This window comes from Opisthorchis viverrini, assembly GCF_000715545.1.
Source record: "Opisthorchis viverrini unplaced genomic scaffold opera_v5_13, whole genome shotgun sequence".
Lineage (NCBI taxonomy): Eukaryota > Metazoa > Platyhelminthes > Trematoda > Opisthorchiida > Opisthorchiidae > Opisthorchis > Opisthorchis viverrini.
In genome coordinates this window covers 309,033-333,274 of record NW_008751669.1, presented here as the reverse complement: position 1 = coordinate 333,274, position 24,242 = coordinate 309,033, and the positions used below count along the sequence as shown (strand labels likewise).

Sequence of the window (24,242 nt, the reverse complement as noted above, 5' to 3'; positions counted from 1 at the left end):
CCTTGCCTACCTTTGTGTAAACAGCACTGTAGACTTTCGAGTCTAATTCTTCCCTTTGGTATTCGGGTCGGTCAAACCTAAGCATGACTGGAACTTCCGTATCGAGAACCCTTAATATGTGTTGTCCCACAGCTACCACTTTCTACATAAAGACGGCCTTCAGTTCGTCCGAGAGGTAAATCATCTCAATTCAAACAGAGGAATTCATTGATTGTGGATGAGAGTAAGGGACTCTCCTGTTCACAAAGTGCATGTTGATTCACCGACAAACGCTTGGACTACGGTGTGAACCCCCATGTGTTAGTCATTTTAGACCGATAACGTCATCGTTGTGGAAGGGTTTGAGTGCATTTTCAGGTTGAGCTTTTAAATTATTCTGCAGTTTTCCCTTTCTGAGATAGTAAAAACCAGCATTACTGAGGAGGACAGCTTCCACTAGGTAGTTAGCTTAAAAATCAGACAATCGCTTCCGAAAGGGCACAACGCAGTATGCGTCGTAGCCCCAGACAACGGTAGTTGCAGAAAGTGAATTTAGCCCTGTTGCCGAACTTACAATGCCCAAAACAATCAGTCACTACAAGTGACACGTCATTCGAATTATTGAAACTTATAATTTTAGAAAGCCAAGTGACGAATTTTGTCCAATAATGTAGGCATTACACCAGTACTGCTGATGCTACAATGAACAGCAATATGCATCTATACGAGACAGTCAGGTGATCAATACTATGCGGATTCCCAGGAGGACAGCATCCTCAAGAACTCCGTCGGTATTGCGGAATCTGTTGCGCGGTCCACACAAACATCACCCTCTTATACTGCACCTCCCCATTAGTGCTCTTTATGGGTTGAGAAACCACCGAGGTTCGTCTCGCTACACAGACTTGTGGATAGAAAAAACGGGAGTGCTTTGTTTTTAGAGTTCATGCTGAGGGCCTGTGTAAATATGTTAAGTCACTGTTAACCGAAGTGGATTTTAATCAAGGCCCGAGTAATCATAAAAATACAGGCAATGTCTGCGTGAAATGGCGTTTGCTTTTTTATCGGGAGATTTCTGAGAACTCAGTAGCCGGTGAGGGTACACAAAGTTTGAGAAACTTCCCAAAACATGCCAGTACCTTTTATCAGATTCTGATGGGTATTAATGGGTTTGAACCTCGTCAACTGACTTAAGCCGTGCTGACTGTGATACCTGTTAGGAACTGTACTGGTCTGCTGGATGTCACATTCAGATTTGTCTGCCGATTCAAAATTTATGCATGTAGCTCTATTAAAAATACGCATTTTCTAGAGCGATTTGATCCCCATTTGAGCCATATGAAGCCAGACAAGTTGTGAAAATCAGAGTGAGTAAGAACGGAAAGGCAGCTAAAGCTATTATCATTCCCAAGCAATACTTCATGACTGTCGCATCAGGCGGAGCCATTTAAACAGCTGTGTCTCATAGTGTATGCTACCGGTGAACTCACAGCTCACATTGCTCATAAAATCATATTTTAGTAAGCCAAAGACGGTGTCAAAAAGTCAAAATAAGACAACATTTCCAGTGACGAAATGCTACGCTGAGTACAGCCCGTTATAAAACTAAAAGCTGTAACATGCAACAGCGCTGCAGAGCTGGCCTTAAATGAATCATTACTGCTAAACTCCAACACAAGCGATTTGGTATTGATAATAAACAGTTATTCAGATAACTACTGTCTTTTCCTATGCTTGGTCAATATGAGTCCGTGATATACGCTATATATATATATATATATTAATCAATAAATTAAAGGCACTCTCTAGACTGCCACCGCACAGTCAATTCAAATTTAGTTCATCCAAGCCTATCTGACCATGTAAAGTGTGTATCACGTTTTTGTCGACCTTGCACATGCCAGCGAAAATTGCGCATGTATCACTCATAGCCATTTTTGAAAGTCTGTCCAAACTAGGAGCTTATAAATCTCTCGAATTGTGGCCATGGACCACGCCCATTGGTATGTTGCGGTATGAGAAAAAAATTGAAAATTCACTCTAGTGAGGATTTAGTCAACACGTACGGTTGATTTATTTAGTCGGTTCAGTTGAGCTTTGTGTTAATCTTGAACGCCATGCAATAGTATATGTTACAAGAGTGAGACTGGTTTATCGATTCTGATTAATCTTTGAAAGCCATTTTCGCACAAGTAAGAAGGGCAGGGCAGACAATCCATGTGCATTCAGTTGAACACAAACCCAGACAGCTGTTGAAAGCAAACTAATTGGTATCGATTTCATAGTGGACTCCTAAAAATCGACGTCAGCTACTGGTTTCCAAACCACGGTGTGTTCCCATGTCTATGAAGGATGTGAGCATTCAGCTACTTTTGGTAAGCAAGGAGGGACCATAGTGTCTCCTGTTTTTTTGCAAATAACTGCAAGTATATGACTGTTGGTTTTGGTGAACTCACTTAGACGTTACTGTAAATTTTTCATCTCGGTAACCAAGTGAGCCTCGTTCAAAATCCTATTCCTAGGGTCATAATGGGTTCAAATTCGGCGCCTTCAGATTCAACTAAGGCAATGTCAGTCGTCTGATCTTCACTGCAAGTTGATGCGTTTGTTTTAAAATTCGGAAATTCTGGAAATACAACAGACCCCTTTTGGACAAGCTGGGATTGCTCAATCATTTTTCCGCTTGTTTACACACATTTCAGATTGGAGAGATCGTTTAACTTTCTGAGATACAGCCCTCAACTGGGTATTTGCAAAATCGATTCTGGGAGCATTCCTCGATATCTGTGCTTAAAGAAATCATGGGAGCAAAATAGGATTTCTCAACCCAAGCAGTCGGTTGAATGATATTTCGGCTTTTGGGCTAATCAGAGTTGTTTTCGCAAAAGAGTTTCAGAAGGAAAATCGTGGATAATTCCCACGGACCTCACTGATTTAAATTGTTTGCAATTAATTAGGAAATCAATAGTACCGATTGAGAAGTCATCATTTCAGAAGTTTGAAAAACTTCTCGTTTGGTTTTCTGGCTTTTTGTAAGTGATAATTAATGTATTACTTTCGAGAGTCTAGTACCGGCTATTTTACCGTTCAAAGGCCACACCTCAAGAAGAAAAAAATGAAATTTCGCAGACATCTGGACATACAATGTCCTAAGAATTATGTAGTACTGACACAGAACAAGTAGTATTGGGACATCAAAATCGGGAGTTAAAGTGCGCAAATAAGACGCACATCAGGAGACACAATCCAACATAGTAGGTTTTCAGTATATAAATAACGGATGCACGAAAAATCAGCCTTTTGCTTACTGCTGCATCCACTCATGAGGCTCTCAATGATCAAATCTGCAGCTTTTCTCGAGGGAAAATTAGAACACAACTACTGGAAAACTGCATCCCAGCAGCACTGTTTTTCATCGAGTCTGGAGAGCTACTTAGATAATTTCAAAGCTAATCTCCGCTAGGAAGGACCACCATAATATGCACTGTTCAGCAGTTGTGTACGATTTGGTGAGCGATTTTCGCAAGAGCATCCTAGCAGAGCCAGAATGCATCTACAACCGGGTGGGTAATTAAAGTCACGAAGGTTGAGGGCATAGAATTACGAGGTGAACTGGAATATTCATCAGAGACAGTTAATGTGAGACAATGAATAGAGCTAAAGGATATCTGCAATGTTGTAGGGAGCAAATTAGATTGTAAAATAGTGATGCACAGCTGAAGGAAAATGGTATTACTCGAAGGTCGACGAATGCACACACTCACCAGGAAGTATGAAGTGTCTTCATCTGCATTAGCTGGAGCACCATACACCTCGAGTGCGTATTCACCAGCCGATGGTAAGAAGGCGGTGATGACACAAGTTGGCACTGGATGACCCACAACAGTGCCTGTTGACCCACCGCTCTTCACTGACGACAGTGTGTTTGCGGGACATGCGTCCACGGNACAACAGTGCCTGTTGACCCCCCGCTCTTCACTGACGACAGTGTGTTTGCGGGACATGCGTCCACGGTACGCACCAATATGCATCCGTTCAATTCGGAGGTTTCATGAAGCAAAGATTTTAGACGTGCAGTCATTCTGACCAGTTTTTCCGTCTGCATTTGAGAGTTTGAGCAGCAAATTTTGTAATGTAACCAGACAGTGCCACAAGTATGTTAGAGTTCTATGCAACTAAGTGTGATGAAAGAAACATTTTTCATACCTTTTTTAACCGCACACCATCAACTGGGGACTTGCATGGAGGGTAGAATGTGAACCTTAGTTCGGTACACGTTTGGTGGACTGCATCAAAGTCCAAAAGACTGTTAGGTTGACCACTGTGTTAACAGGCTTGAAATCGATGCATTCTAATGTCCACTTATAGCAAAATCTAGATTCATTAAGATTCGGCCAAATGTCGTTTATTTGAATTGCCAGTTGTTAAGTAGCTTGTTCTAGTGATGACACGAGTTCGTCTCATTTGAGCGTCACCCTAGACAGTCTGGCGGCATCAATACAGTGAAAGTATGCACTGCGAACTAACTGTAAATAGCTCAGTTCCGATACGAATGTCCCCCACAGCAGATGGAACATTCACCAACTTCATAGGGTCAGGGCGAATCAAGATTATGCGGTGGACCGGGCAAGCATATTTTAGAAATTCATATTCACATGTGCAAAAGACGTAATGGTGCATGAATTTACATTTTACATTCTGGACTGGCCTTCGGTTAGCAGCTCAAAATGAATTGGAAGACAGACTTCACTCAAGAACAAAGAAACTCAAGCGATACATGAAAGGAGCAAATTGAAGGAGATTTTGTAGATTTCATATGCGTATAAATAGTGAACAGAATCGTACAAAAAATTGTGCGAAGCGGATATTGGAATTATAGAGTTCTCCGGATTTTAATTACAACCAGAATAACGGGTAGACGAAGAGGTCTTGCCTGAACACAACAAGATAGAGAATAATCAAAAGCTGTCTTACGTGTTTTTATCTTTTCTCATGTGACATTAATGTGACGAAAACGGCCCGCATTTAAGACTTCTGTGCGCTGTTCCAGGATAAACAGAATACTCATAATTCAGACAGAGCGTTGAATGGCTGGCATTAGAAATATCCACTCAGTTTAGCACTGATTGCTTTTGATGAATGCGGTAGGGTTTTACTCAATCTCCACTTACCTTAACCCTCATACTTTTTTTAGGATATGCGAATAAAACGGACAGGACAGAACTCCAGAAGTTTTAGTGGAAATCTCTGGATTTCTTGCCAGATGTCGCTTAGATTGGAAGGAAGGGGCTGGTTTGCCAGTCATAGTCTCCTTGAACGTGGACACCTTCCAGAATATACCAAGATTTCAACCGACTTATGCGATTCATCTTGCCTTATTGCTTCGGCTTAAATAGGTAGCCTATGCCTTACAACCTGACACAGATGGCACCAACACACCCCAAAACGGCATATGTTCAGTCACCCATAAACAAATGACTTACCGGATTAGTCATTGCGAACCTCACTTCAAACACTCCATCGGTACTTTTACGTATGGCATCCATATCTGGGGGCAATATTTTAACCTTCAAATCGCTAGCTTTTTCTGTCGGTCCATAGTGTGACTGCGCAGTGGGTGGGAATGGCGGAATGTTGATGCTTCCAGGCTTTTCGGATGGCTGTGCCGAATCGTGCCCTTTGGCCTCTACCCGGTATTCACATATGTCTGTGAAGAGCTGTTTAGTCACGAGAAGCAGGAGGGAGAATGTAGAATATTAGAGATCTCCAATTAGAAATACTGTCCAGAATATCCTCATCAATGCAAAACAGCATGAAACAGCTTCCATTGATCAACTAAATAATTAATTAGTAATATCCGAAGCAATAGCTGCGGTGTATAACCTACTGTTTACGAAAGGTTAAGCCAGCAAAGAGAAAGTGGATGTACCGCGCGAAGTTCAAGATAAGAGACGATGTTCTCGGAGGTCATAAGAGAATGCAAGACTTCTTTCTTTGGTTGGCTTCGATATTATTGGAGTTCATATAATATACCGTTATAGTTTATAAATAGCTATTGAGAAACTTGCTTTGCTTTTGCAAAATAGGGTCAGCAGCCATGAACTTCACACAAGGTGTCACGATGAGCCAACCCGGTGGTGCTCAGAAGCTCTAAGCATTGCGGCTAGATTACACAGGACTGCGTAGGTCGGATTTCACTCAGTTGCATGGTAAGTGTCGTAGGTCCTTCAGACAAAATACCGGCAAGCAACTCTGCATGATTTACCTTGCTGTTCGGATGAGCATTTCCGATTCGAGAGGCAGGCGAGCTGTAGAGTTAATCACAACTGGGTTCTAGCGATATGCAGTAGTAAGATCCAATCGTATTGTTTTCACTTGAGGTTAGTTTACTCACCTTCTGGGTCTACATCTTAACACACTAGATATTGACCAATATGTTTTACTTAGTTAACGTGATCGCTGCGCTAACGCCCTAATGCGAGATGGCTCGGTGGTTGGAGCGGGAAGGTCCGTGGTTCGAACCCGACCTCCGCATCTCAACTTCTCCTGTATAGGCTCGGGTGGCTTGGTACTATCCCAGCCCTCGTGCTTCCTTCGGGTGGCATAGCATCAAAATCGTGTTGCAGCTGAACGACTGTTTGACTATTGTTATACACAGAACTCTATAAAATGACAAACCACTCGTGTGCAAACAAGGATCACTTGACTCTCGCCAGGCTTCGTAACTGCCATTTATACGTATCCGATTGAAAGGAGTTGGCTGGTACGCTTACTTTATAAAAAACATAAGGATATGAAAAACTTTGTAGGCATGCAAAGGAGATAACACATTATGTATCAAGACGCTGGCTTGTTGTGTTTCCACAACCATGAATATCTGCGAACGTAGTCAAGGCGTTTCGGGGTGAAACAACAAGAGGAGGGGATTTCCAATGAAAAATAATGTTCAATATGGTTTTACCTATTTCCATAGCAACCGTCCAGAAAAACAATAGTATCTTTGGGTCGTTTTTAACAAAAATGATGTTACTTCGCAGCCTTCACATTGTGAATACTAGTTTTGCCACTCGCCCCACCCAAAATATTTCAAGATAATTTGTCACCGTTCCTCCGTCTCTTTGTGTCACGTATGTTTAATGTGTCCCGTCACAAGTTCGTAGAAATACTTACGACGTTTCTCTAAGTTGACATAATTTGAGCTTAAAAAGCTAGGGAACAAATGATTAGTTTTTGGACATCCTCAGATGTCTTTTGGTTCTCTACTTTATTTGTACTGATTCCGTTTGACGCTGTAACAAATCCGTCAAATCTGTCTTTAGTCTACCCGAAATTATGATGGAATCTTTTCAAACGTTTCGCTCCGTAGCTTTAACGAATCGAAATTCTGCCACCTGATATTCAACTGCTTGTGTTAGTTTCCTGTTGTGAAGGGAATCCGGTAAATTTGAAGGATAGATGTTTTTCCATCTCTCCGATGAAGTCAGTGTAAAACTTAGTCTTGTTGGGATGATGAGGTGTGCAGTTTTAAACAACGGCCGAATTTATATCATCAAATTCCAAAATAATCTTGGCTCTCAAACGGCTAAAACACGCTTGCAACAGAGACCGGTGCCGATAAACAGCGCAGACTCGACAGAATTCAAAGAACTAGTGAAATTTCAGGTCAGCATTATAAACGGACAATTTGGAACTTTGCCGTTTTGGCGATCATAATCTTATGGTAAATTTAGTTAGATATCAAAAGATCATCAGTAGCTTGGAGAATGTGAGAAATGGAGAAGTGTCTCCGTTTGTTGAAGGGAATATTGTGAGGCGACTCAGGAGGTCAAAATTGAGGAACGGAAAAAAATTTGACGGATATATCTAAATTCGCTACGCACGTACGTTTTGGGTTGGTTTCGTCTATTCTTTTCTTTTGCCCCGTACTCACAATATTGAATAGTAGCCACTCTGCAGTTTTCGCGTTTTTTGCGTGCTGATTTTTTTTATATATCCGAATAGGGGATTAAATGTTTTTACATATTTCCTGTTCCCTTAATGACTTTTACGTTCTGTTTGAACTATTAATCACAAAATCTGATGTCACTCATCCCAAACATGTCTCTCAGCTCCTAATGGGCTTTCCAACAGTTTGCCATATCCTGTAGGGAAAAGAACAAATTACTCTGTGTTCCCGTACGACTTTTTAATTCAGAACATATCTGCTCTGGAATTCGCCATGACAAGAGTCATTCATGCACCATACTGCCTGTCACAGTAGACAAGATCCTGTTTGAAAGCACAGTAACTGATCGTTCATGCGACAAAAACGGATATTTTCTAGCTTGTTCCAATTTGTCAGAGCTGGTCAATCCAACGCGCACCTGGGCGCAGACGTCGAACCGTAAAATCACGAGGGTACTGCATTCAAAGAATAGCACGCCTGCCATTTTATTCTCACATCAGACAGTTTTCAAAAATGCGTAGTAGAACAGACGACTCTGTCAAGTTAAAATGTCTTTTTCGTGTGTTTCCACACTATACTTTGGTGGATGAATGCTGGCCTTGAACATGTTGGTAGACAACTGAGCAAATGCTTCACCAGTTACTCACACGCAAACTTATCAGTCAGCACGAAGAACACACAATTTCGCGGTGGCTGAGCAGATGGCATATGCAATCGATAAAGACTCACCGGATCTCCAACTTTGCGCGCATACATGGTTAGCTTATAGGCTCCAGTTTTTGGAAATCGGAAGCTGAATGTTACCGTGCAGTCTCGAGGAGATATCTCGTGCATCCCAAATCGCGAAAGATTGACACCCTAGAAACGGACCGGGGCAGATATGGTGGGGGAATAAACAAGCAGAAATCCAATCTCTGATACATTAATGGAGCCTTGTACTTTTGCAGCAAACACAATTTTCTCTTCTACTTTACAACAACGTGTTTGCCGATCCAGTTAATGAGATTAGGGGGCACAGAAACAATAGGCTTGCTACTCAGTACTTACTTTTCGAACCTATACAATGTAAAATAACCCCAAAAAGTTATGCGAGCCTGCGGAGGGAATTACTTGCTTAATGGGTGTAAACAAACACTAAATGTTCAAAACATTTATAAAGAGCTAAGCCAAAGGACCGGTATGATCGAGAAACTATGGCACCCACTGTGCCACGCCGCGTAATGTCGCTGGAGGAGGTAAGACAAAAGCGTTGGGTTGACCGATTTCTAATCCATCTATGAAGACACAAACAAGACAAAGCACATAGAAGAAATCAATACTATTCTTAAAGTCGATAAAAAAACTGGATAGCTCTTTCTTAGACTCATTAAGCTGTCCGAAAATTTCCGCCAAACTTAATTCCCACCTGAACACCAAATTCTACGTTTGTTGCAATAAACAATTCGTCGATTAAGCTAGTGCTGACTTCATGTGAAACATAGGGTCAAGACTAAAGACCACTGCTCAACACTTCGGAATCTTGAACAGCTTTTCAACTGAAACTTGAAGTGGCCTTTGTGTGGCACATTCAGTTTAAGACCAATATAAGCCTTAGATTCAGACAAGTTTCCCACCAACACCAAACAAACCAATTTGCGAGTGACTACCGCAAATGGTGGGATACAGTGTTCTCAGGCCTGAAACACCTTGAATATATTCTTCCCAGGATTCGACTGCAATCGGAAATTTTCCACCTGAAAGCTTTTTCTGTCTACCGCTTTTGTACTGGTGGTGAGTATCAAGCTCTCCAATTATCATTTGCTTCGCGTCAGTTAGTAAATACCAGGATAGCGATGTATCGATAGGCTTCTTTAGCAAAATGGCCGTTTCCAGGAGGCCTTGGGCGTCATGCTGGAGTTATTTCCATTTTTTCCGAGACAGCAAGGTGACTGAGTAAACCCCCAAAATGAATAATCTCCGCATTTTCACCGTCCTCCTCATCATCATCATAATCATCATCAGAGACAGCAGCAAAATTGATACACTGCTGGCTTACAAACAAAAGGCCTTTCCATTATATTTAATGCCTCGTAATAGAATAAAAGGTTAGACGAGAGAGGAGTGTGACACTAAGCTCGGAGGTGCTTACACCTCCAAGCTCCCAATCAGACGGCATGGAAGGAAACTGACAGCAAGAACGCTGCTTACATCAATCGGCCGCCACTTCTTGCAACGTCTCCAGCCAACCGCACATGGGGGTTGCAGGGATCCCATTCTTAATGGTGGGCCACGTTGAAAACTTTCAAATACTTTTCAGTCTCTTCCACATCGTTCTGCTCAGTCATGTTTTGTTTGCTCCATCATAATGGAGGCAGGAAACCAGTACCGCTCTCGGTGGACGATGTTTCGGCATGAGCAGCACATGGCCGAGCTACCGTAAATCATGATGCTGGATGTTTTCCGCGGCTGAAGCACTTGGTGCACAACCAAATACTCGTATTCTAATTACGGACTTATGAATTCGTTAACCCCATCCGGTACTAGCAACGCTTCTGAGATGTCGGTCACTTCTTGCTCTCCAGCCAACCGCACATGGGGGTTGCAGGGATCCCATTCTTAATGGTGGGCCACGTTGAAAACTTTCAAATACTTTTCAGTCTCTTCCACATCGTTCTGCTCAGTCATGTTTTGTTTGCTCCATCATAATGGAGGCAGGAAACCAGTACCGCTCTCGGTGGACGATGTTTCGGCATGAGCAGCACATGGCCGAGCTACCGTAAATCATGATGCTGGATGTTTTCCGCGGCTGAAGCACTTGGTGCACAACCAAATACTCGTATTCTAATTACGGACTTATGAATTCGTTAACCCCATCCGGTACTAGCAACGCTTCTGAGATGTCGGTGGTTGAAGACATGGAGACGCTTGATATCATATATATGCTTAGGCCATTTCCTTCAACCAGACAGAGTTCAGAAGCTCCACTTGTGACACAATCTCTACAGACCACACAGAAGATCACTTCTACTACAAGGGAAACTGAGACTTCTTATCAAGAAAGTTTACCATTAGAAAGCGTATAGAAAGGTCAAGGTGCCAAAGCTTACAATGGGTGCTTACATCGAATCTTAACATGACTAATATTCGCATTCCGCAAAATCTCAAAACCTCGTAAAGCTGTTCGCATAAAAGTCACAACACTGGACCATCCTGCTGAGAAAATATAATTTGAGCAGCTAGACATTTTCTCCCCGTTTGGAACTACCAAACATTTACAGACAGGCTCTGTCAACTGACACTAGCAGTCCGTTTAGCTTTGTTGAATTTTGCGTAGAACGCAATTACTGTTTGCTACGATAGTCCATAATTGAGTACGATAGTCCGCCATTGGGACCGAACGAATCATTCCGGTATTCTAGCACGTACTTCTGGTCGTTTTTTAAATTGTCGCAGCCTGTTCTGATAAAAAAGCAAGCAGCAGATGATCCAACTTTTGTACCAAATGTTTTTTGTCCAGTTGATTTGCCTTGTCCATATTTCCTCTTGGAATCAAATCACGAACGCGCAAGTTTATAATGAAAATTAGGCTACCTGCATCTTGGAGAGGAGCAGATGGATTTGACTTTTTGAAGTAGCTAGAAAAAGGAGGCATTGTATTAATAAGTGGATGATCGGTGAAGCTAGTTTTTTACCAGTTTTGAAGCGTCAAAGCAGCTGATGTGGACGGAATTTTTGAAGGTGGATATAACATAAAACATTCGTGACCTTGAACGAAAGCATTTTCTCCAGCGGCCAAGTCTTAGCTATTCCTGGTGTTTGTTTGAATCTAAACGAATATATTACTACCTTCCTATGAGGGCTTCCCCGGGAATACACTCCGTCAAATGGACAACATTAAGACAAATTTACAGACCTCAGATCAACGCTCCATCCAAGTAGGTGTGTGCACCTAACACAATTATGCTGTCCGCTATAATACGGGATAGCAGTGCACGACATACATTATTATTTATGGCAGTCGAACTCCAGAAACTACGTTGAAGAAAAAGAAACTATTGTTCAGTATTTCCAGGTAGAATGATGGATGAATTATAGATGGACAGATATAAATAGATATACCCGACATAACCAAACAATGGTATTAAAGTAGAGGCTTCTGGCTAACAGCACGCGGATATTTTGACGTAACTGTTTGACAACCATCTCGGAAGGAATCAATATCAATGAAGGCGAGTTCGTTCGGGTTTAGGCAATAGATTATCTCATATGCGTTATTCTTGGCGGCGGGGTAAGTTGTTCCAGGTACTAACGCTTATTGCTACATTATTTGTATAATGTCAAAGAAGTTGTGCACTCCGGACTAAGTATAGGACAGCGTGATACAATTAGGGTTTTGGAAAGACGGTTTGTCTTCTTGTACTGACAGTTCTGTTACGGCGTTACTCGTATATCGTATTCGAAGCACAAAACGACGAATGAATATTTCACGAGAAGACACATTCACCACTTTTGTACTGGTAGATGGGTACCAGAAGAACCAAAGAAGGCTTCTAATAGATCGCTATTAGTATGGCCCGTAAGTGGTTGGTAGGTAGATTTGGAATTATTTTATCGGGTTTTAAAAGGCGGAAAAGACGCTAGTTTCTTATTATTTCATGAAATAGAATAACAGAAGGTATGAACTTGGCGTAAACAATCGAAAGTGGGGGAACAGAATTCCAGTAAGCCGGTCGCTTGTAGCATAGACTTAAAGTTCAAACCGTCGGTTGAATGACCGAAAATGATCAATTTTGATCTAGGTATTACTTACTGCTACCAGAGCAACCAGTAACGTTCATCATATTGATAAAATGCATGACGAAACAAGCATCTGCAGTAGCAAATGTTGGTACAATGAAGATATTCTCGCTTGTATGTTTGTTTATTCACCAGCATTTAAAACCTCACGAAAATTTGCTTCAAAGGAGTAATTAGATGAGACTGCTGATGAGAAGAAAGCATCCGTAGTTTTACTCATCAAGCGGTCTCAAGGAGGCAGCACTCCATCAGATAATCAGTGCTTTCGCAAGATGAGTCATTCGTTTTCTTATAATTAGATTTTACCAGGGCACTTGAATGTCGTTCAACCGAAGCGTATTCACTGACCTCAAACATCTCGTCGCGTCCATCTAGCTTCAGGTTGAACGTGAATAGCAGCACGTTAACCAAATTTGGTGGAATGGCAAGTTTGACGATGAGTCTGTCCTTCACTTGAATTACACCTTCTTGGTGAGAAAATAGACCAAGGCCGTGGGTGAAGAATGCCGGTTTGAGCAGAACTCCGTCTTGGAATTGCTGGTAGAGTAAAAACAGGATTGAATAAGCGGTAAACACGGTTGCAGAATCGATTTTGGATCAATAAATTACCAACTATCAAGACTGAAACTGTCGTAAGAACGGTCAGCCTAAAAATCGCAGTAGCTCAAACTCCGGAGATTTAGAACGGATGCTCCGCATTTTGTGTATTCTTTTGTATGTAAAATGTGAAATTTTATAAAACAAAGAAGTTAATTTCTTTCGAATTTTAGTATTTCCTTAGGAGAGCAGATGTAACAAACCAATGAAAAAACTATGGATGTTCAGTTTATGATTGCAAAGTTTCAATCGATCGTGATTGTTCCAGAAATTTTGTTTGTGGAGTGTGACTTCCAACTAGAAAACCTCTCGAGAACAACTACTCTAAGGAAGCGAAACAAACACCTTGGTCATAAAATAGTCTTTCTGTTCAAGAGAAATTGGTGTCTTACGGAAGCAAATATGATCAAAGTCGAGAGTTTTCATACTTCAAACTTCAAATTCGGCTTAATTTCTTCAACTTGATTTAGATTACAGCGCAACATGCAGTGTCTTTGGAGGTGTAGTGCAGTGGAAGGAAATCTTTTATGGCGTGAGTTAGCACTCATGTGACGGTTCAACACAGTTCTGGAATTGTGGAACCAGCTCCAAGTATGTCTTTCAAGCAAGGCCTGTGGTGAGGCAGCAGAGAAGTGAACGTTCTTCCACAGTGAGGGCAAACGAGCAGAGTACCTGTTCAGTCTTGTGCCCGTCAGGGTCACATTATTGATTATCAACGCTAAACGCCCTCATTGTTGTGGTATATTAGTACTTTTGTTGCGCTTGGTATAAACTAACTAAAGTGACAGTAGTCAGTATCATTTCGATAACCCTAAATTTGATTTTCACCTTTCCGAACTATCATGGAGGAAGGCGGCAAGACTATATAATTGTTGCATCCTCATGTTTCCTCTTTAGGAGTCCCCCTCATGGGAGTAGTGTGACATGATAAATTTTCGTTTAGTATTTCTGGATATAATTTAAATGTGGGAATTAGAGGCCTGACATGTAGAAAAGCATTCATTAAGTAAGAAGCAATCCTCAAGTTTGATAATTAAAACCAGATAATCAGTGGTATAGGCACAGACTTTGCGCATTTCGTAGTGAGACGACATGAGAGGTAGGCAAGAGAAAAGATTTGCCCATTAAAGTTAGGGACTGATTTGCAAACGCTCCTAAAATCTGGCTTTTGAAATACCGTAAAAGGTTTTTGCGGCTCCGTAAATGTTTTTCCCGGGAGGATAACCGTATGAGTTGTTCATACACTGTGTAAAATACCTTGTCATGTATGTGTGCATAAGCTCAATGAAGACTTATCTGACTATCACGTGTAAGTGCATAAAAAAAAGCCAATTTCCACTGAAATTGTTTATCTGGCACACTTGCATGAAAATGGCACGTAAATCAAAGAAAGAGGTGCGTAAGTAGATTTAGTCAATAACGATTCATTCTCACAGGTGTGTTAAAAAACAAACAAACGATTTGTAAGTTTTGGTCTGGATCCCAAGTGTAACGGTAGCAAAAAGCGTTCACATGTTTTGAGGAAGCCTTTGTCGGATTGACAACGGGCTTGGTCATGATGTGCAAATTAGTTTTGTTTGTCAAATCAGTGGTGACTTGTCTATAACCAAGTAAAATCAGTTCCGTAAATCAAGCAATTTGTGATTAAATTCATATTAACACAGTTGATACCTCCGTTCAACCCACGTAAGTCTATCCAAAGAGGTAATATATGGCATCACTGGAGTGTACAAACTGTACAATCGAATGCGTTACATCCTAACAGCTTCCATCGCTTTCACTGACAACAAATTATTTACTCTGTGTTCTGTGATAAGTTGATATTTCATTTAGCTTCAGTTAACTATTATGTGACTGGTTATAAAGAACTACTGGAGTTGCTCAGGTCGCCTATGTGATTCTTTGTCTATAAAGTAGAAAATAAATGATCGAGATTTAATTAATTTGTTTACTTTTGCAATGGGGTTAGAAATCTGAAAAGTCCTAAACAGCCTGAACAAACCTGATCAATCATCGCAAAACGTGCTAGATATCGTTCGCTTGTTCGCTGAGCTGGGCAGTTTGACTCAAAACGTTTCATTACCAATTGAGTTGATATCATCAGTGCGTTATTGGGGAGCGTAGTGGTACTACGCTTCCACAAGCACCACTACGCTCCTCAATAACGCACTGATGATATCAACTCAATTGGTAATGAAACGTTTTGAGTCAAACTGCCCAGCTCAGCGAACAAGCCAACGACTATCCACGCTACTTGAGCTACCAACATTTTCCTCTATAGACATGCTGGATCTTATCATGTGAACAAAAAAGCCGGCCGCATTAATCAACAGAAGACGCCATAATTATCTGGAGTCTATAGAGCAGAAATAATCAACCATACACACTCCCCTTTTGGGACGAGTACGGTGGATGAATTAGGACTTGGTCATCTGAATTTCGTGGCGAGCGGTTTTACCGCTACTCTCCCGCTACCCTTTGCTGACTCCCTTTGTGGGTGCAGGATACACGAGATCAATTAGATATTGGTTGGCCATGGATACCAGTAAGGTCGAGGGCCAACCGAGGTGTATAATTTGGACCCGAAAATCTCCTAGCGATTATTGGATGTGTACGGAACTTATTTTTCAGGGCTGCAGACCACAGAGCTCACGACTTAGTTATCATCATCAGGGGCACGAAAAGTCCAAAAGCCAGTCTGAGCATTTGCAACAAAGCTTGAAGTATGGGCAAAATGAGGTGATTTAAAAAGATTGCCGATGCCTTCGCAATCTGGAAGTTTTACGCGTGTAGCGGGGTAGGAAAATTAGGCTAAATAATGTAAACTTGAAAACATTCTGACATTGTTTTGAGCATTCCATCTATCCATTATATACTTGCGTAATTTTGAGATGACCAGGTGGTATGTTCAGCACCACTAATTAATGCAAACCAAGATTCCTCAAGTTACAGGTCAGCATTCGTATACAAAAGTAGGTTAATTTTAGAGGTCCCTTGAGAATTCAGCTGAAACCATTCGAGAATTTTAAATGACCAGTGTAAGATTGAAACAGACAACACATTCTTTTACCTTAAGGTAGGGTCACCACTTATTCGAAAAACTATCCTTGCTTTGTTTTGATTAATTTGTAAATAAAGTATCCCAGCTACGTGAATTCATTAGCAAATCAATTTACTCTGTGGATTTATATCGATTATATTCCTGGGTCAGCTGGTAGTCTGAAATTTGCTGTCTTCGGTTTTATAACTGTCGCAACCGGCTGAAAGTACCGAATTTCCACGAGGGATTCAGAAAGCAAATACTCTAAAATTCTACCATTTCACTCAAAAATAAGGGCGCATGTTCCGGACTTTTGCAAATAAGTAGTCATGTAGTTAGGAGCTAAAAGCATTTACTATAAAAAGCTTAGGAGGGTGGACTTTACAAATTAGACCCCTTTTGAGACACATAGGACCTCTGAGTAGAACTTGCACATTGGAATTATTGTTTCATGAAGGTAAAGGGAATTTTTGAAAACGTAGTTTATTAAGAAAAACCAAGCTTGTTTGAAATTGCAATGTTAAAGCTCATGTTGAAATGAAAGATCTCGCGCTGGATGATGGGACTGTAGATGATTCTGAACCTACGTTATTCTCCCTACAAGAGCTCCTGGTATTTGTCTTCAGTTTGTGTTTTCGGCACTTGTAGCACCCAGCAACACTCAGCAACAGTAAAGCAGGAAAGCGAAATCATGTGGTCCCTTCATTTGTCGCTCATGCCGATACGTTTCATTTGGAGAATAGTGAACGGCGACGGTGCAATAGCTCATCCGCCACCTTTGGCATTGTCTATGGTGCAGACAATTTTCACCACCCCGTGTTTTGTTTGCATGCCTTTACACATTGCTACCAGTCAAAGACACTATGAGTCTGATAAAAATTTGTGAAGTAGATTATGCCTCTCCTAGAGCATATGACTGGTGGGCCATTAAGACCATACGTTACTGCTAGAGGGGACTGGCATGTTATTGAAGTCTGGTATGATGACCGATTAGAGTGATATGTGTGTGGCTAAAGGTTACCTAACCATCGTTAGATCTTATCCGTATTTATCTGATTTATTAGAATATTAAGCAACGGAACTAGACGACCATCGATAGTGCTCAAACCATCTTAAAGGTCATTGAAGTTAAGAGTAGTAACGTCAGTGTTCTCAACGCCAAAGCGCTGAGCAGTTGGTGGACAGGAACACCTGGCAGTCGCTAGTTTACAACGACCTCCCATGGAAGAGGAGAAGTCTAGAGAGTTGTCTGAGGTAAAACGTGATGCAACTAAGTAAGTAGCTTCTGAAGGCCGGAGCATCTTTAACAGGTCAAATCATTATGAAATCCTCGACATCACCACCACAAGGACCTTTTCGTGCTCTCATTATCATAATCTTTTCGGCCAATGGTGACGTTGAAGAATGTTGAACTACCAACATACAAGCATCTAAACAACCGAGCTTTAGGTTGGATCCCTCTGGATTTAGAACGTTCAGCCCATGAATTAAACTGGAAGTATGTTATTCTGTCTAGACAGAATCTTTTTCTGCAAAAAGACTCCTTTTGAGGCTATTCTCTCACTAACTCCCGATACATAAACCAATAAGAAACTCCACAAAATTTACACTATCTAGTCTCCGTAAACACACAACTGTCTAGATAAATGAGGAAAAATAGAAGCTCTTTCAGTCTACCGTTGGTCCGCGGAAGCAAGTATGGGCTCCCCGAATGGTTATGTGAACATGTATTAAGACGATCTTTGATGAGTAACTATGAGTTGGAACCTCAATGCGCTTCCATTCAAAATGCACTGAGGATTTCAGCTCGACAGGCGATGAAACTTTCACAACCAAATTGCAAGCTCAGTAAACAAACCAACGGTCAACTGCTAACATTTCGAACATTGGTTCCTCCTCAGTTGACGTGAAAGAACTTGTAGTTCAAGTACTGAGCTCCGCAAACAGAACACAAACTTTATGTTTAAGTCACCAGATTTTTGTGACATTTGGCAACGCGCAACGTTTTCGCGGATAAGTTTCAACGAAAAATGCATTTTTTCTTGATTTTAAACTACAACCGCTATTTTCACTGCAGTGGTCCTACAGAAAAGGAAAACTTTGTCGGTATATAGTTATAAAAAGAGATCCACTTAGCCGTTCCACCATGTTTTGTTTCACCCCGTACTTTCTGGCTGTGTGGTGGACGACAGTTATTGCATATGGACTGAACTTTGATCCGAAACTTGTGATTCAGTCTGCTCGTTTAAGCTTGCATCGGATTTGATCAAACTGGCCTCACCGAGACTAGCTTGGAACTACGTACTTGGCACTGAGTTCGTTGTGCTCGATCGATGAGAAAACTAACATTTTTTGCTGTTCTTACCAAACCCTCCAACCATTGCGTGTGTGCGTGAATTTGTTGCGCATTCGTTGTTGTATGCAAATATGCAGCCCTCTGACATGTTTCAGCCACGTATGTAAAAGCGCAAACAACCATGCGAGACAGAGCATCACAACTACTTGGGATTTCACAGTGTGGTAGGCGGTAACGGTGACGAAACAATTGGTGGCCAACTCAAACAAAACCAACACAGACCGCTGTCTAGGCAAATAGTTTGAATGTACAAGTCACTCGCTCGTGGGTCAATTCATAGGTGCAGACCACATACACTCCCAGCTGTTAGTTTTGAGTACATTGGATAATAATATTGATAATGTGCGCCTACGTTGTAAACGGAAAGCCTAATTTTAATGCAAATTTGTATTGATGGCACCTCCCTATTTCAATTTACAAAATGCTGGATCAGTGAGCCTCTATTAGGTGGTCCACAAGCCTGTGTTAGACAGTTGACATATTTGGTTCAAACATGCACATTAATTGTGCTTGTCAGCTGAAGCATGAAGGTGCTGATTATTTATAAAGGATTGTTGATGACGAAGTGAAATTCAATTTTGGAAGTTGCACGATTCATAATTAACTTCTGAAAAACGCAAGTGACAATTTTCCCTGGGGTAAAAGGCTCCAGTAAGTGGGTTGCAACGTACCAACCAACATGAGTCCGCCTTAGGAGGTGACATGTGATATCACCAGAAAGTACAAATTGTACAACTGAATCTGTCACACCATCATCATCATCATCTGTAGAAAACGGCGTACTTGCCATACAGTGATTATCACTGCCACAGTTCCATTGATCGATGATTTGGGGAGATAGAGTGGATAGCTGCACATTGTAGGAGATTGCTGATTTATAATTAATGAGTAAATACAAGAGCGCCAGTGGAGTTTCTGTTAAGGAGATAGGCAGGTGAGCAATACATTGCAATTAACAGCTTGAATACAAGAGCGTCAGTGAGGGAGCGACTGGGTCAAGTCTGATAATCTCTCCCTTACCCTTGATATGCCCATCACGGGGTCCCCATCCAGGTAGAGGGCAATGACCAACAGAGCTGAGTTTGCTGGCACTGGCTTCCACGCTTCATTGCCAAGTCGGCGTTTGACCTTCCCTGGCACGTTTCCACCCTTCATATGGTTATGCGAAAATCATACGTCGAGGAAGCCAATCGAATGGCATACGAAGTAGGTTCCCAAGCCATCGCAACCTATGAAGGGTGACATTTAAGCTGGCGTGGGTGATTTATTCCTTCCGGAAACCACTCGACTGAAAGTTTTGATGTCTTCAGCACTCAGTGGGAAGGTTTCTTACCTATTGGACCATCCTACTGGATCGTTTGCTATTTCACATTCTGGTTCATTCGATTCCATATCACGAAACGCCTCAGTTGTTTCCAGTGTAAGTTCCTCAGGGTCGTTTGTCTTTTTGATCCCGGTGTAACTGACAAGTCTGATCGAAATATCATAGAAGACCACAACGCCACCTCAACCGATTCATCCGCAAACAGTATTCTGTATCTTGCAGGTGTGAGGCGCACGCCAAACCAAGAGGCAGAGTTAATTAGGTTACTCAATGTGGTCTTCATTAAAATGGTATAAGATTCAAGAAGATTTATGCCATCTGTATACTCGATATGTGAGCAAAAACCCCTAGAATGATTTTGACCCTAAGGGCATTTGATGCTGATAGTGGGTGCTCCACAGTCACATGAATAACGAAGTTGAAAGGTGAAAGGGGACAGCCTTGCCTGGCACCCCTTGATGTGGCGCCACACCTTAACAACTTCTCAACGATAAATTATTAACTACGCATTCTGTGAAGCGCCACACCTTAACAACTTCTCAACGACTGACGATAAATTATTAACTACGCATTCTGTGATAAGTTGATTTTGACTTGGGTTAAGGCAAATATCCCTAAAAAGATCACTGGAATTACATGAAGGTAGTACAGGCCGCGTCAATGTCTTCTCACACAACTGTTCTGTGTTACAAATCTGAGTTGGAGTTACTCTGAATATCGTTTAAAAGGACTAAACGTATGAGCACTAGTGTAGGGGATGTCAGTACAGGGCTTCCTCGTGGATAATGTCAGTGTCAGATACAAATGGAACCATTACAAACTCATTTTGTGACCAAACAACCAGTTTCTTGCAAGCGTCGAACGTACGACCTAAACATTTCAAGTGAAATACACTTTCTGCAAACCACATCAAAGGGACACTGTCACAATTACCGTATATAAATTTTCCCAAGATTTTTAATGTATCTAATCAAATGTATCTGATCATGAAAAGAGGTTCGGTGTAATTATTCTCAACTGAAGCTTAATTAATCAGCAGGCAGAATCATTGCAATATATTATATTTGGCCGATTTCCGTCTGGGTTAGAATGATGTTCCCAATCCACACTAAATAAAGCAAAATCAAAGAAACCCACTTGCAACGTCATTGGTGGGTTCAACAGCTGCCACTCCTCCTCAAAAGGAAAGTGCGAGTATATGAACACGCTCGGATTGGCATTAAAGTAGAACATATCGGTCTCGTATTCCATCTTGCCAACTTTGGCGATCTGCGACAGACGAGCATTTGCACTCATAGCTAGCCGTTCGGCCGCCCACATGGAATCAAACAGAGCCCATTTACCGTCAATGTAGGCTGCATTCCACGCGTGCTGAATCTGATGGATAGGCGATTGCTCACCGGGTTCTGGAGGCATCTTTTGATCGGTCAGTTTCATGCCAACAGTATAGTCCACCCCCTTGGCAAGCCCCTTCACCATTCGGCATGGGATGCCAGAGTAACGACATAAGGATTCGAATGCCTGTCGGAAGAGAAAAGTAAGGCGTATAGAACGAAGAAAGCAAAAATAATTGGATGACTCACTTTATGAAAAACGCAGATGTAAAAATATTTGTTGGAGCCTAATAATAAGGAGATAGTTTATAAGCTGAGATGAATGCTATTTGGAAGACCCAATAAGCCTAGAAATTCGTGTTGAAAGAAAATTCCTAACTAACAGATAAATTCGTGTAGAGTTATTTGTTACAAAATCTTGTTTTAAGTAGGTTTCCGTTTCCAAGAAGTTCGGACTACTTAAATCCTAGCATCTCCCTAAAGTCGTTTTATAAGTTTCGAAAAGGTTTAAGCTAACAAGAATGTATAAATAATCCTGATCGGTTTGAAGCACTGGGCTTTCTGCCGAAAGTTTGTTCACTTTGTTCCGTATTTGTGTAAAATCCAGTATATTAGACCATCCGAAGAATGCTCCACTTTTAACTGTCACAACCACTGAATTCCTGGTTCACCATTTGAAACAAATATAATTCACCGTTGGAGAACTTGATTTCGGTGGCCAATATTGACTTTCCATACTTTTATTTCACACTGTCTACAGATGTCAAAAAAATTAGCCCTTTTTCCGGGGGAAAACGTTCATTCTTACACTGCTATCGTCATTTCATCGGATGACTGTTCATATTGGCTCGTGTCAATTTTTTGGCGTTATTACTGGAATATTAGTATTCCACCGAGCTTTGTTTTCTGCTTGACTTTCAAAATTAATTGCATTTGACATCAGTAGGGACTCTGCAAAAATGATTAGGTTTCACAAATAGTGGGTTCACCTATGGCAAGCTGGCTAAGTTTATTTGAGTTGTAAGCAAGCAAGCAATTCAGACTGATTTGATTCCGATTCACTTGGTCGGTTCGCCCGTTGGCGTCTCTAATTTCTAGCTGTTTGGCTACGGACGACTAGCTACAATTTGCGTCACACAAGGCTTCATGGGTTTGGGCATCCCTTTATGGTTCGATAATTAAAAGTTTGGCTTCACTTGTTTATCACAGTGGTGGCATATATTTTCATGAGTTATAAGAGGCACATAGAACATAAAACAAGCCTCCGGTGGACTAGTGGGCTTGAGCCAATAGATCTTTTGGCGGTCTGGTCCATAAAGTTTTGTGAATAAAATATATGATCTCAAGTCTGACCGAACAGCTTCGAACCTGGTGTGTTACTCGACCGAATATCCCATGGTCTCATTGCCGGAACATTCTCATTTTGTGCTTGATCCGAATACGCAAAATTACTACGGAATGTCAGATTTAATCCAATCGATGGTTATAAGCTGAATGAAATCCAAAATGCACGACAATTGAAATTTCCGCTCCTGGGTGGCTTACGACTGGTCGAAAGCGACCTGTGAGCGCCAAATGTATTGGCAGTAAGGTCCAGTTTATTTATAATAGTCACAGCTATTTTCCACTACCAGGTCTGCACCCAACTAACTTACATCATTATGCATATATTTATGGGAATATTGGAATTTTGGCAGAAACTAAGTCACATGTTTGATGATTAAGCATGAAATCCTACAGAGTGGCATTCACCAAATGACAACAGTCGGTTCACAGCGAAAAAACCCACCATTTAACCTAAACAGGCTGAAAATATTTGATTGCGCATGCCACTCCGAGTCTAGTCGAAACATCAGGGCTAAATGAGCTTCACCGGTGTATTGGATAGGCTTCCTTGTCTCTACACTGTCAAACAACCATTGGGTTCATTCAACTTCAGGAAATGTGGTATTGTCTGAAGATAATTACAACAGATTATAGGCCAAGATTTTAACGAAATTAGCGACCACGCGCTGCATCAATCCAAGCAGTTCTGACAGTCAAGTTCCAGAGGCTGAATTCGATGGACAAAGTCTTATAAATGCTCATCCTTACTTGACTCAAATATAAGTTTGGAAGGTTAACACAACCACCACTGAAGATCTTTGACATTCATAAGCCAAATTTCAGAAAACTGGAAACCGCGAATAAGGTCTGAAGTTCAGCTTACAGACTCATCTATGTTTCAGCTTGGCTTTGACGGAAGACTCACCTGCAACACAGTGAAACTAATCGCGGAATGTCGAAGAATTTTCAGCAACCTTAGGAGTAGTGTATTGCGTCTTTACAATGTATCGCGGTATTCCGAATATCGTAGTCACTGAAACATGAGACAGCCTGGTACAGCTTATCCAGTTGCCTAACAACATCATAAACGAGAGAGTCGGCCAGGTTTCAGGCACCTACCTAATAGGCCCCAAGAAGGACGTGACCGATTCTGGGCTGTCGAACATTTTCTACCAATATTACGCGTAGTGTAATACATCTGTGCAGGGTCCGAATTTCTGCGGAAACTCATTCTTTTCGAAAATGTAAAGTCATAGCTCTTTGAAGAACCCTAGCAGCACCACGAATATTTATCTCGAAACGTCAGCCAAATGTCTGTCTGCCTTGTCTGAGGGAGCATAATTGTGGATCTAAAAACTTTGCTGCTTTTTCCAAGACTTTGCGCGAGAGGAGGTTGTGCTTCCGAGCACAGAATGGTTCCACATCACCATTACCCACAATACAAGAGATGGACTGAATCCTAAGAGATATTATTTTGAGGGAGAAGATTACCTTTGGTGCATACCGTCCTGTTACCAAAGCTACTACTTTTATTGCTAAACTAGGGTTTTGATAACGAGTGTCCA

General features: G+C 41.5%; 1 protein-coding gene across 1 annotated transcript in view; it reads right to left on the bottom strand.

Moving 5' to 3' along the window:
- The window catches only part of T265_01200 (hypothetical protein), a gene marked incomplete at both ends in the record, with an annotated part of 82,824 nt that overhangs the window by 18,738 nt on the left and 39,844 nt on the right, over positions 1-24,242 (bottom strand). Inside the window, 6 exons of the mRNA XM_009165185.1 lie at positions 3,744-3,884; positions 4,001-4,078; positions 5,463-5,696; positions 8,654-8,782; positions 13,049-13,237; positions 21,155-21,538. Coding sequence (XP_009163449.1) covers positions 3,744-3,884; positions 4,001-4,078; positions 5,463-5,696; positions 8,654-8,782; positions 13,049-13,237; positions 21,155-21,538 — 1,155 coding nt within the window. The remainder of the gene's footprint in view (positions 1-3,743; positions 3,885-4,000; positions 4,079-5,462; positions 5,697-8,653; positions 8,783-13,048; positions 13,238-21,154; positions 21,539-24,242) is intronic.